Source organism: Balaenoptera acutorostrata, chromosome 8 (genome assembly GCF_949987535.1).
Source record: "Balaenoptera acutorostrata chromosome 8, mBalAcu1.1, whole genome shotgun sequence".
In the NCBI taxonomy this organism is placed as follows: domain Eukaryota; kingdom Metazoa; phylum Chordata; class Mammalia; order Artiodactyla; family Balaenopteridae; genus Balaenoptera; species Balaenoptera acutorostrata.
Window position 1 is genome coordinate 75,233,331 of NC_080071.1, and position 13,640 is coordinate 75,246,970.

Here is a 13,640-nt window from a genome sequence, read left to right on the forward strand (position 1 = left end):
AAGGGCTGCAGCTCCAAGAAGAACGTCAACTGCCCAGGCCCAGGTCTGGCTTGGGGCGGGGGAGAGGGGGTAGGGGGAAGGGGGACACATAGAGGGAAGCCGAGGACAGCACTGCCACCTGGGTCAGAATGAAACCAACTGGCTCCCTAGTGGCTCTAGAAGAGCCAACCAGAAGAGAAAAACCACAGTCTTAGCAAGCCCTGGGGCCTGAGATCAGGGTGAGGACAGGGTCTGGCCACAGGGCTTCTGTTCAGATAAGCCATGCTGCCTCTCCCTGCTCCCACCCCCGTACACACTCAGCCTTTGAGTTCTGGGGGGCTCGGAGCCCTAGCAGCACCTCCATGTACCACTGGGCAGGATGTTCATTGAACAAGGGTGTAGCCAAGGGGTGAGTGGGGGCTGAAGACTCGTCCATGCTCTACTCACCAAGCCTGGCCCACGACACATTCATCCTAATGCCCACCAAGGTACCCTATGGGCCAGGGGAGGTCCAGACCCTTGCCCCTATGCCCACCACCCCTCCAGTATAAGATGGAGGTCTCCCCCTTGCACTTCAGAAATCGGAATGCTCCCTAAGATGGAAAGTGAGCTTCCAACCAGGCCCTGTATGGGCCTCAGTTTCCAGCTGATCCAGGAGGGAACATCACTTACACCCCCTTCTCCTACCTCCCCTCCATCAGCACCCTGGGTGGGGACAGTGTCTGGGCCCAATCGCAACAATTTTTAATAAAATCCTTCCCAGAGCTCGACTCGGTGATCTTGATATCTTCCCCAGCTCTCATTTCCTGCCTGACTCAGGCCCTCAAAGGCTGGAGGGAGGCAGCTGCAGCTGATCACCCAGCCCCTCACCCCCAGCCCCCAGCTCAAATCCTAGCCCAGGAGGAGTTATGTCATCCTCAACCTCTGCAAATGAGGAGCGGGAATCGCCAAGTGGACTGGGGTCCGACTGACCTGGTCTCGGCTGGCCATTCCCGCTGCAGGCTGCCTTTTCCCAAACCTGAAAACCCGGACTCCGCAGCATCTGAACTCAGAGCCCACAAGAACGCCGATGGGGCTCTGGCCCTGTGGTCCACAGCCGCAGCACCTGCTTCTCAGCCAATCACTGGAGACAATGTATTTTGCTAGAAGATTTCAAAGCACACCTTGGGTGACTGGAGCGGAAGCCTACTGGCACTTTTTCCCCACTGCGGAGTAGCAGTAGGGGAAACTGAGTACTGGAGGCAGCACCTGGGAGGAGGCGCTGAACAGTCAAGCTTCTTATGGAGTGGAAAAATCCTTCCTATCCATGTGATGGGAAGAATGGATACTGGGAGAAATCCCTCCATTCCCACATACCCCATCTCTGGCCTGCCTGAAGGTCTACAAGGAGGGAGAGCCCCATGGAAAGTCACAACAAGAATAAAGAAAAGATTCCTAATTTTTATTGAGTACCTAATACAGAGAAAGCACTTGGTAACCACTTCAAATGTCCTACTGCATTTAATACTCACAATAACCCCGTGATATAGGTATTTTTATAATCCCCATTCTACGTTTGAAAACAGGTACCGGCAGAGTAAGTAACTTGCCCAAGGTCCACAGCTGGCAAATGGTAGAGCCAGAATTCAAAGCCAGGCAAACCAGCTCTACAGCTGGCACTCAACCTGAGTGCCACTGAGCCCCCTTCCCCCATGTGACAGGGGCCCCTCTGGCTTCCCTACGGAATGGAGAATGGATCAGAAAGCCAGACCCCCCAGTCCCTGAAATCCTTCCCCTCACTGGAGTCTTCTGGGGGCTCAAGGTCATGCTCTTGGAACTCTCTCTGTGCCTCCAGGGGAGGATTTAAGGTTACCTGCAGTTTTACCAGCTCGCTACTCTGCTGGCCAGCTATGACCCACCTCCTCTCTCTCCCTAACCTCCCCCCTCCACACACACAAGCACGCACACCCTGAAGGCACTGACAAGGATCTTCTCTGGGAGAAAGATGCTCAACCATGACACGCCCATCCACAGCACTGGGGGTCCCACCAGACCCCTCCTCCCTCACTAAGCCAGCTACTGCCCCAGCCCCCGTCCTTTCCATGTCCGGTTCCCTGGTCCCCCCATCCTCCTGAATAGATAGGAAATCCCTCCTGACATCCACCAGCTTAATTTCCATCTCACTCTGTTACATCTCAGCCTTAACTCTGAATCCTCTGAACCCATCGGGGGAAAAAGAGACATTTCCAGGAACTTGCCCTCCCTTCCCACAGAAACTTGAGAGGGACGCTTAAAGCCCCCAGAAATGTTCCTCTGTGCCCAGCTCTCCAGCGCCCTCGCACAGACTCCAATGTTATCCTTCAGACTTCCAAGATGCTGTGCCCTGGCGGTGAGGCAGCCACTCCCCCTTGCGGATCTATGCATGAGTGGGGGCTCCCCCAGGAGTCCCTAAACTCTCATGAAAGCCACGCTGACGGCAGTCAAGATGGGTGTCCCTGAGGGCGGCGAGAGGGTGATAAACCTGACGCCTAGGTGACCGAGGGAGGAGAGTGCCTGTCGGGGAGGGGTGGGGCAGATGCCAGGTGAGTTTACCTGTCTGCGGAGGCAGAAGCGCAGGGGCAGGAAGCAGGAGAAGAGGTACTTGCTCCATCGAATCACGCAGGAGAAGCACCAGCTCAGCTGAGTCATGTTTAATCCCGACGTGCGCGCCCCGGGCGCAAGGGTCGGAAGCAGGGCCGGCTGCGTGGTGAGGAGGAAGGCGAGAGCCCCGCCTCGTGGTCTCCCGGATGCTCAGCCCCGAAGGAGCAGCCCGAGTGTCCCGGCCCCTCTAGCGGGAGGAGCTCGATGGGGCCCCCGAGGCGCGGCCCCGACGTGGTTCCATCTCCCCCGGAAGACCCGGCGGGAGACGTGGGCGCTACAGGGCGCCTCCACCCTCGGGGACTTCCTCCAGCTGCTGCATCTCTCCTCCCCTCGTTGTGACAGCCTCCGCCTGCCGGTCTCCCAGGCGGGCTGAGGTGGGGGGGGGCGGGGGCGGGCGCAGGCACCCCGGCAACTTAGGAGGAGGCTCGGGGAGAGGTTCGCAGGAGAGGCTGAGCGGCAGAGCAGAGGCGGTGCCAGGCGCCAGGCGACCACCTGCGGGGAAGGCGCAGCGGCGGTGGCGGCAGCATTGTGCTCCAAGCTGCAGTGAGTGTGTGAGTGTGCGTGTGTGTGCGTCTGTGTGTGCGGATTCCCTCCAGACCTCACTCTAATTTCCACATTGCTCCCCAGAGCATAACGTGATTAACTTAAACGGAGACCTCCGGCTTCCATGACTGAAGCAGAAACATCCGTGGGCCTGGCATGCACGTCAGGACACCGAACACAACCTGGACGGGCTGTCCCAACTCAGCAACCTCTGACCTTGGCCACACCTCGACTCCTCTGCCTGGATCTCTCTCCAGCCAACTACAGGAGGGAGCTCTGAGCATCCAAACGCCCCCCACAAGCTGGGAGGGCCCCTGCCTAAGAGGCTGAATCAACTCAGATTGATGAGAGCTGGCTGCGCCCCCCACAGCTATGGCTGATCCTCCCGCTCGGGGTTCAGGGTGTGCCACGTCCCACCACGTCCTGCCCCATGGCCGCCACTGGAGAACAGGGACCCTTCTCTGCCTCTGCTGTGCTCAGAGGATGTGACCAGGGGTTGGGGGCCTCTCAGGAAAATTGTCTGGGGGGTCACCATACTGTGACCCTGGAAGCAGGGAGCGGGAGGTAGAGAGAGGTGAGAGGAGGTGCTGGACTTTGGAGAGAGGGAGAGAAGACGCAGAGAGACAAAGGCAGAGGGAGACCCACAGACAGACTTCGGGGAGGTGGAAAGAGGCGGCTGCGAGCTTTGCCCCTGGTTCTGTCCCTGCAGAGAAACTGGGAGGGGAGCCAGCCAACCAAGCCCAGAAAGAAAAAGGGCGGGAGAGCTGCGGCTGCTGCGAGCAGGACCCTGCCAGGGCCTCCTCCACAGCAACAGACCACTGGAGCCCAGCCAGGGCCCTCCCAGCCCCCCAGCGCCGCCTCCCACCGCTGCCTGCACTCCAGGGCCTGGGCTTCCCTGGGCACTGTATCAGGGCTGTTTTTCCTGGCAATGCTGTCTCTCTGTCCTCAGGGAGACAATGCTGTCCTTCTTCCCCAGGGAAGGATGGGGACACAGAGACAGCATTGCAGGGGCTCCAGGCAAGGTCTCCTTCCCGACATGCAGAGTTTCTCAGTGAGCTTACTCCTGCCTCCAAGCTCCCCCCGCCCCATGGGACTTCTCAGGCCCTCCCCCCTCCCCAGTTCATCTCCCCACCATGAGACAAGGCAGTGAGGTGCAGCGCTTTGGGGGAGGTTGGCAGGAGCACAGTGAGGGAGGGGGGAAGGGGGCCCTGCTGGTGCGTGGCTAGAGAGACGAGGAAAGACAGACATTGGGGCCCTCAGCCCTCAACAGTGCCCAAGCAAAGGGTCCCTCACTGTCTTCCCACACACACCACCACGAAGGCCCTGGATGAAAGCGGGAGGGGGCGTCACGGAAGTAGGCGGAGAGGTAATACGCGAGCCCGTCCCTAGCAGGCCCTGCCTTTGCTCTTGCCCATGACCTCCAGTGAAGTGCCTGGCACTGCTGAAGTCCGTGCCAGGCCTGCAGAGGGGCCCTTCCTCCTCTTTGGGGGGCCTGCGATCTTCACAGCCTCCCCACCCTGGCGCCAGAGGAAATGGCTGCGTCGTGAGATGTGAGGAAACTGGGCTTAATCCACAGCACGTGGAACAAAGTTTAATCAAAAGGAATCACTGGTTGATTTTTTCAAACAGAAGGAAGTTCCTCAGATAGGCTGAAGTGTGGCCCTGCCTAGACTAAGAGAGAAGGACAAGATGATTTGTTTTAAGAGGATTCTTAAGACTTCTCAGCACCAAGAACATGAAAGGCACTCATCAAACGGAAGGAAGAGCAGATGGGAAGAAAGAGAAGGAAGTGATTTCTTGGTTCAGCCCTTCCCTACAAGGAGATCCTGATAAAAAGGGCTCAGAAAGGCCGAGGGGCCTTCATTTCATCTACCGGCCAGCAGGAGGTGTCCTTAAGCCAGTGACCCTCCAGAGAGGAAGGGAAGAGCCCGTGGCTGACAGAGATAGGAAGCCAGGCCCAGCACTGCCTAGAGCTTCTCCCCAGCTCCCTCCTCCCAGCCCCTGGTCCCACCACACCTCCACAGCTTAGCGCCCAGCGTTGCAGCTCCTGAAGGTCAACAAAATCCTGCCCCCAAGGCAGGACACGGAAATGTGTCCTCGGGAGTTTGGTGCCTCATGGGAAGTCACACGTCCTCTGTTCTGTTTTCATCACCAGAGGAGATCAGAACCCTGAGGAGAGCAGCTACAGGATCCCCAGAACCTCCTGGAAAGCTTTAGCAAGGATCCCCATGCTTCCTCTTTCAATTTTTGTGAAGGTGGGGAGGGGGTCCAATCTCAGAAGTTCGTCTTTCAATTTCAGTGTCTTTCTCCTCAAAGCACTCAAAGCACCAGAAACTGCATCTGGTAGGTTCTTGCATGCACCCCATCCCCCATCTCTCCTTTCGGGCCCCCAAGTGTCAGGGTCAGAGATGCAGGATTTCACAGAATGGATCAGACGCAGATGTTCAGACATAGGGGACCACGGATAGGGATGAGCCTGGGCAGGGTCTGCTCTGCCACAGGAGCCTCACATCAGACCCCAATCTCTCTGCAGCCCCCATGTGGGTACCTGACAACAGACCCCCAGCTCCTCACCTCGGCCTCCCCAGTGGAGCTTGTGAAAAGCTGGCCGCCATCCTCGGAGGGTTAACCAATCCTCTGGGGTCACTTTGTCTCCCCTGCCCGGTCCAGGCTCCCACAGACCCCCAGGCCTGTCTCCCGGTCACCCCTGGGACCCTGGCCCTTCCTCCCTCTGCCTCCTCAGCTAGAGCCCAGACTGCTAAGCAGGGCTGGATGTGGGCCTGGCCATGGCTGGAAGGAGGAGGAATTTCTTCTCCACACCCCACTCTTGTTCACACAGCCCAGAGACCCGGATTCTGAGTCCAGGCCAGGGAGGAGATTCCAGAGTCTAGAGCCAGGTAGGATGGAGGCCACATTCACAGAAAAGGGGCTGCTCTGCCCCCCCCATCCCCCCTGCTCCCCACCAACCCCGAGAAGCGGGAGAAGAACGGGAAACTTCCCAGAGGCATCCAGAGAAGGTGTCAGGGAAACAAGAGAGCAGGTCACAGCCACCAGCTCCCTGGAGACAGGGTAAGCACAGATTCTCCTCTGTGCCACGTCCCCAGGGCCACAGTGCCCCCGGCTGGTTTTGTCTGTGGCGAGACAAAGGCGGCTCCTGTGAAGGAAGAATGGCTTGGGCATCTGATCGGAGGCTCTGGGTCTTGCTTTCACACCAAGAGAGATGCACAGAGGCCACTCCCTGGAGGCCCCCAGCCTTTCTCCTCCATCAGATGGGGACAGCTCCGGCAGACCCGGCCCCCCACATGCTTGCTCACAGCTAGAGTTGATTTCACCACCCTCCCAGCCACAGCAATTCCTCCGGCGGCCCCCAGGGGGCTCCTACTTGGGTCTCACCTCAAAGACTGGCATCCCCAGAACCTCAACACTGCCACCAGGGACGGATTTCACCAGCCCCACTCATGGTTAAACTACCCAACCACATTCAAGGTCCAGGACTCCCACACAGCAACAGAACTGGGGTCCCTCCAGAGCTGGGGGTCCCATCTCATATGGGCTCCAATGTCACCTTCTCGGATCACCCCACTAAAGTCCTTCCATCGTGCCAGCTCCCAGTCTCTGTGTGACACCAGCAAGTTCATGTCTTCAGAGCACATAGCACTTATTGATAGATTTGCTCACTTCCTCACTGTTTCACCCCCTCCCCCCCAGACTGTTGGCTCCCAGAGGACCTTGGCGGTCATTCATGGTTGCAGTCGCTCCCAGCACACAGCACTCAGCACTCAGCACTCAGCACTCAGAACGGTGCAGGGCGCAGAGTCGATAAACATGAGTTACTTTGTAGATTGGTAGGATGATTGCATGAATACAAGAAAGAAGAAAGGCAGGCCATTCCTGCTTCTAAGTCCAGAGTCCCTGCCCCAGCCCTGGACTACGGCCACTGGGGAGTGTCATTTTCCAGGTTCTTACTGCTACTGCACCAGGACAGTGGGATCTTTACGCATCCCTACTCCACCCACCCCTGATGAGGGGCCAACTCCTATTCTGCTCCCAAACATCCAGTACCGGTTCCAGTTAAACTTGAAAGAGACCCCGTGCCTTCCCCTGCCCCCCCACCCTGACAGCACATGACTGACACATGAAGACACTGAGGCCCAGAGAGGCAAGCTGACTTGCCAGGAGTCACACAACCAAAAAGTGGCAGAACCAGAATGGATCAAAACCCTCCATTCCTGGCTCTTTGCTCTTCCACAGCACAATGCTGCAGAGGCAGGAGAGGAGGGAGAGGAGAGGAAATGTTTCCCCTCTTATAGATATCCCGAGGAGGTGAGCCCATAAGTTCTCTTTCTCCCCTTTACCACTACTAACCCAGGTCTCTGACCCCTCACAGGCAGGAAGTTCCTCTTGATATCTAACCTCCATCCCTGCTCTCAAATTCCAGACCATTTCCTCTTAGACTGCCTTGCCTGGGGAAGAACGACTTGGTCACTCTCTCCGTACAATAAATGCCTTCAGACACTGCCAGCTCATTATTCAAGCCCCCATCCCCACCCCACCTCCACCCCTCTCTATTCTGCAGGCTGAAAATCCTGGGTCCTCTGGGCCCCTTTCCAAATGACTTCCATCACCACCCAGCAGCTGACATGATAAATGGGTGGGGGAAGGGTGGGGACAGACCTGGAGTGATGGTGGGTATTGACCCACTGGGGAGCCCGAGGCCTGGGCTGCCTTTCCGGGCAAGCCATAGCATCTAGGGGTGGAGAAGTGAGAACAGAGGCCTGCAGTCATCCTGGTCATCCCTCTGCCCCTGGGGTGTTCATTGCAGGGCCTAGCATGGAGACTGGAGACCGAGGAACTGGGCTGCTGGGTCTGAGCCCAGGCTCCCGCAATGAGATTAAAGCAGGGATTGTCTAATTTATTCTGATGGAACTGGGAGAGGGAGTGAGATGAATGGAGAGGGCAGGAGGAGAGCGGGGAAGGAGGGGCAGGGGAAGGTCCAGTCTGGGAAGCCCAATTGCATCAGAACCAGCTGATACAATTACCGTCCACCCCACCCCCGCCCTCTCCCACACAGCCCCCTCCCCGTCCTGGGAAACCAGCCCACTGACTGCCCCTGAACTGGACACAGAGGGCAGCTGGGTGTGGAAGGCACAGGAGGAGAGGAGCTGGGTTAAAGCCCCCAGTCTGAAGAACCAAGATGACCCAGAAAGGCAAAGATAGTGACAGTGACCGGCAGACAGCAAGAGACATCAAAGAGAAAGGCAAACGGAGGTGGATACAGACAGATAAGCAGATCCCTCCTACCCCCCTATTCTCACCTGACAACCTTCCTCCATCCCGCTCCCTGGCGCCCCTCTCCAGCCAGGACATCACACTGGGCTCCTCTCCTGGGCCCACCCCCTACACTGTTTCTGCAGAGTGAGGAAATGGGAGAGAGGCCAGGAAATGAGACCCCAGGACTCTCCAGTCCCCACTCATCCCAGGGCCCTCAGTCCATGCCCTGCGGACGTCCAGGGAGCTGTGAGAAGGAAGGAGGGCCAGGAGGAGCCAGGCCACTGAGACAGATCCCAGGTGGACCCCAAGATGGACATGAGGACAGGAGCAGGGAAAACGAGCTTTCAAGAGAGACATCCAAGATGGAAAAGGCAGTGGGGCTGGGACTGCCAATGACCAGAGAAGTGAGAGAAAGCCGGTGTGAGTGGAGAGGAGACCAGCAAACAGAGGGCAAAGGAAGTCGGGAGACAAGAAGACAAGAGGAAGGTGGAGGGCTCCGACCATCTCACAAAGAGCAGTGAGGGAGGGCCAGCATCAGGGGAGTGGGGGGAGGACAGGAATAAAGAAAGAGGAGAGGAAGCATGGTGTGCCACCAGTCAGGCTGCCAGGGAAACTGAGGCACAGAACAAGGTGACACGGCCTCATCTACAGGTTCCAGAAGCAAGCAAGGCCTGGGGCTCCGGGGACTCCCGCCACCCCAGACTCAGACCACTGAAGGGGCAGACACAGAGCAGAGTCTGAGCTGAGACCCTCAAGGGCCCAGCTGCAGCCCCTGTAGTCAGGAGCCAGATCCGGGCTAAGGCTCTCAGGGCACTTGCTTCCTGACTAGAAGGCCACAGCTGGTCCAGGGGGGCAGGCCCGGAACAAGCTCTTGGGAGGACCTCAAGCACCCCCAGATGTGAACCCTTCACCACTCCACAGAAGCCAGGAGAGCCGGCACGTCGGTGCACCCGGGCTGGACCCTGCATCAGATGTGGGTAAAATCCCTGCATCCCTTCAAGTCAAGGCTGGAGGCTCTCCTGGGCCTGCAGATTTCCATTTGCTCCCGTGACCTGAATGGTACAACACAGCTTCCTCTTCCCCCTCCTAAAAGGGTCCCAGACCCCCTCTGTGATCCACTTGAACCTGGCTTCTGGCATGTCCTATTCTCACTCTGTCTGGGAGCTTCTGGATAGAACAGGGCAGGCCCGGCCCCAGTCAGACCAGAGAGAATGAGGTTACTGATGCAGCCTCCCCCGCCCCATCGCAGCCCTGTGGATGGATGAACAGAGTCCTGAAGCCGTGAGGGATGAGGACTCGGACCCAAGGGTAGGAGGAAGCACCCCAGACTAGGCTTGGGGCACAGCCCCTCTGGGAGCCCCAGTGTCCTCATCTGGGAAACAGGCACTGTTGCATTTGCTTTTCTTCCCAGTGCAGTTGAGAGCATGCCAGGGGACACGTATGGGAAGTGTCACCTCCATCGTCCTCACTCTCACCTCCCAAAGAGAAAGATTGAGGTAAAAGCCAGCAGAGACCAAGGTCCAAATCCTGGCCCTGACACTTACCAGCTATGTGACCTTGAAGAGGTTATTTCTCTATTCTGAGCCTATTTCCTCTTCTATAAAATGGAGACAAGGATCCTAACCTCATGGGTAGTTGTGAGGATTAAATTAAACGTGAAAATGCCTGGCACCGGACCCAACTCATCCAGGCATTCTTTGGAGCTACTGGACAAATATATCTCAGAACCTGGGTCCAGGAGGGGCACGCTGGGGTGACTGTAAAAGCAAATTCACCCACCCCGAAACCCTTCCTGGGTCTGCTAGCTGCATACTACACACCCCACCCCCACCAGACAGATGCTCTCCGCCAGAGCCCTGGGCAAGAGCGCCCTGTCTGGAACACACAGTTCACACTGCCATCCGGGGAACGGAAACCCGAGGAAGAGGAGCCAGGAGTCCCAGCAGGATGAAGCCAAAACAGCATTGTGAGGAAGATGTTGGAAGCAGCCCAGAAGAGAGGTGGAATGGGGGCACATAAGCCCAGAAGAGGCTGGAACTCAGGAAGAGGGAGGAACTGAAGGATGTCTCTCAAGCAGGGGAGACAGAAAAGAAAGCACAGCAGTGAGTTCCTAAGCTTCCCGCCCCCACTGAAGATAATCAGGAGGAAATGGTCAGGACTAAGCAGGAAATACTCAAGTTAGACAACAGGTGGAACTTCCAATAAGGCACCACAGTGCCAGAGAGGCCTCTGTTCTCACCCTACTATTCCCCCACTCTCCTCTTCTAAACCCCAGGTCAGGTTTGAGTCTTCAACTTCCTAGGACTTCGCATAATACCTCAGTATTAGAAGTTCCTGTTCACTTTAGCAGGAGAACAGGCCGGCCCTGCCCCACTGGTCCCCAAATCTCCAGCGTTACTCAGTCCAGCACCTTCTGTATGGATTCTCTTGCCAAAACCAAAACTCATTCCCATCATCCGTGGCCATCTTAGATTCCTGGGGTAGGGGAACACTTCCCATGCAGACATCTACTCCTCATCCATCAGAAACATCTTCCTCAGACTTGCCTGGTGGTACAGTGGTTGAGAATCCGCCTGCCAATGCAGGGGACACGGGTTCGAGCCCTGGTCTGGGAGGATCCCACATGCCATGGAGCAGCTAGGCCCATGCGCCACAACTACTGAGCCTGTGCTCTGGAGCTTGTGAGCCACAACTACTGAGTCCACGTGCCACAACTGCTGAGGCCCGTGCACCTAGAGCCCATGCTCTGCAACAAGAGAAGCCACCACAATGACAAGCCCGCACACAGCAATGAAGAGTGGCCCCTGCTCACCGCAACTAGAGAAAGCCCGTGCACAACAACGAAGACCCAACGTAGCCAAAAAATAAATAAATAAATAAATAAATAAATAAATAAATAAATTTACAAAAAAAAATAGATAAATTGGACATCATGAAAATTTAAAAAAAATCTTAAAAAAAAAAAAAAAAAAAGAAACATCTTCCTCAACCAGGCCTTGCCTAGGCCACTCACACCTGGTTCTGTCTAACCCCAGATTGTCCCCTTCCTTAAGTTTCTGTCTCTGGGAGGCAGAGGAAAGTGTGCAGAGGCTGAGGATGGGGATAGAGGTGGTGGGAGTGGTGAAGCAGCTTGGAGGACAGGGTGGAGCCCTCTTAGGAAAAGGCTGATGGAACCCCCTTATTGTTGCTGAATGTTCGTAAGAAAGGGCTGGTCCCTGGTTAGGAATGGGCTATATTTTGTTTAAGGGGCCAAAGGAAGGAAGCAAACATGAGCCTGGAAAGAGAGGAATTGTGTACAGTGTACATGGACACACATAAAACACGCCCCTACAGGACAAGGTGAGGGTCCTGGAGCCAAAGGTCCAGGGCTGGGACTCTGGAGATGAGGAGTGGGGGACCAGAACAGGAAGGAGTGGAAGGGGGTAGAGCTGAGTACCCCTGGAGAAAGAAACATAGGTGCCAATGGAACCTTCTGGCCATTTTGGACCCCAAATAGCATGCAAATCGGATGCAGAAGAGTATGCAAATGAGGTTACTTTACAGGGAATTCTTCGTCTATGCCCTGCTTGACTATAAGGAGATGTCAGTGTAGGGCTGCCCTGGTGGTAAGAACCACCCCAGTCTTCCTCCTTGAGACCCCCATCTCCTTGAAGGAGGCCCCTCCCCCTCCAGCCTTGGGCCCAGGGAGGGGGGCCTTCTGGGGCCTCGCCCTACCCTTAAGTCTCTTTCTAGATCCCCAGACCTCCTTATATCTCTGCCCCCCACACCCCAAACTTCCTCTTCCACAAGGGGCTTATCCCTTAACCCCACAGAAGGGGGGACTCTGCGTCCCATGGAGAGAAGCTTTCTACTGATGAAAACAGGAAGGGTGGCAGCAAAGGGAAATCAAAAGATCAACAATCACGGGGGCAGGTCAGGCAGCAAGGCCCACGGGGATCGTCCCAGTCAGCACCCTGCCTTCCCGGAGATCCCCTCCAGCCCAGGTCAACCAAGGGCCCTCCTGGCTTAAAGTTCTTCCAGAAGGGAGACTCCAGAGCCTCCCCAGATCATCGTGTTCTCTGGCTTCACAGCCCTGGCTGCTGGGAAGTGCTTCCTAATGTCTGACCTCCAGCCCTTCTGCTGCTCTTTTCACACCTGCTGGTGGCTTCACACCTCACATCCCATCAATGGCCTCAAGGCCATAACTAAGAGAGCTGACTTAGGAGGAAGGGAATGGAGGACCCCCTGCATCTGGGTCGAGAAAAGGCTGCATCTTGCAGCCCTCCTCACCAGTCACAGCATTCCTGCCAGCCTCACTCCACGGCAGGTGAAGGAGGCCCCGGCCCAAAGGAGCGAAGTGGATACTTCCGGGGAAGTTGGCTGATTGAACACACACGTTTTACGTGCTCCCTCTTGAAACTCCTCTAAAGCAACAGGAAAGTTGTTGTTGTTTTAAGGAAAGCATAAAGCCTGGAGGATCAAAAAAAGAACTAAAAAGAGGGAGAGGAGACTACAGGAGCGATGTTCGGCACAGCACAACCACTGCGGTTGTTAAGAACTAAAATACTTCTGGTCCGGTGGGTAAGTAGTTACTGCACACCCGCCCTCCCAATGCTCTAGCCCCTCGCCTGGACCCAAAAAGGCTAATTCTTGTCTCATAAGGGGCCTCAGCACCCTCTCCAGCCTCTCAGCGCAGTCCCTAGGATCTCTTGTTAAATATTTTGATTATCACCCCTGACAACAATGTCAAGATTCTGGGAGTTGGAGATCAGATGGATGTGTGGGAACTGTGAGCCTGAGAAAGCTAAACCCCGAGCTGGCTGCGGAAAAGCCAAGAAGCCACCAGATTCTTCAGTGCAGAACCCCTCCAAGGCTCAGGATCCGTGGCACTGGAATACCTGGTGGGGGGTGAGCGGCGGCGGTGAATGTGAACCTGAACCAGGATTGGTAGGACACTGAAGAAGTGGTTAGATTTCCAGATCCTCTCCCTGACCCCTACCAGAAGACAGGAGATTTATTCCCTGGAAAGGGTAAGACAGTGGGCTCTGGCCCCAGGGCCACCAGGCACAGTTGAGGGCATGAGTACTAATAGAAAAGAGGGGGTCAAGTGAGTGTTTACTGAACATGAGGTGGCCAGGCCTGTACCTGCCCCAAGACAGAAAAGTGAAAACTTCTTTGGAGATCTGGCAAGCCCAAGAGGAGAGACCCAAAGATATTGACAGCAGTTTCCCTGATACAGCAGCCCAGCT

The 13,640-nt window shown here is 56.3% G+C and overlaps 1 protein-coding gene across 1 annotated transcript in view; it reads right to left on the reverse strand.

The window, feature by feature from the left end:
• TNS1 (tensin 1) overlaps positions 1 to 2,695 on the reverse strand; it is a 207,413-nt gene extending 204,718 nt beyond the window's left edge. Inside the window, exon 1 of the mRNA XM_028167912.2 lies at positions 2,551 to 2,695. Coding sequence (XP_028023713.2) covers positions 2,551 to 2,646 — 96 coding nt within the window. The 5' untranslated portion in view covers positions 2,647 to 2,695. The remainder of the gene's footprint in view (positions 1 to 2,550) is intronic.
• Between the last annotated feature and the right edge of the window lie 10,945 nt (positions 2,696 to 13,640).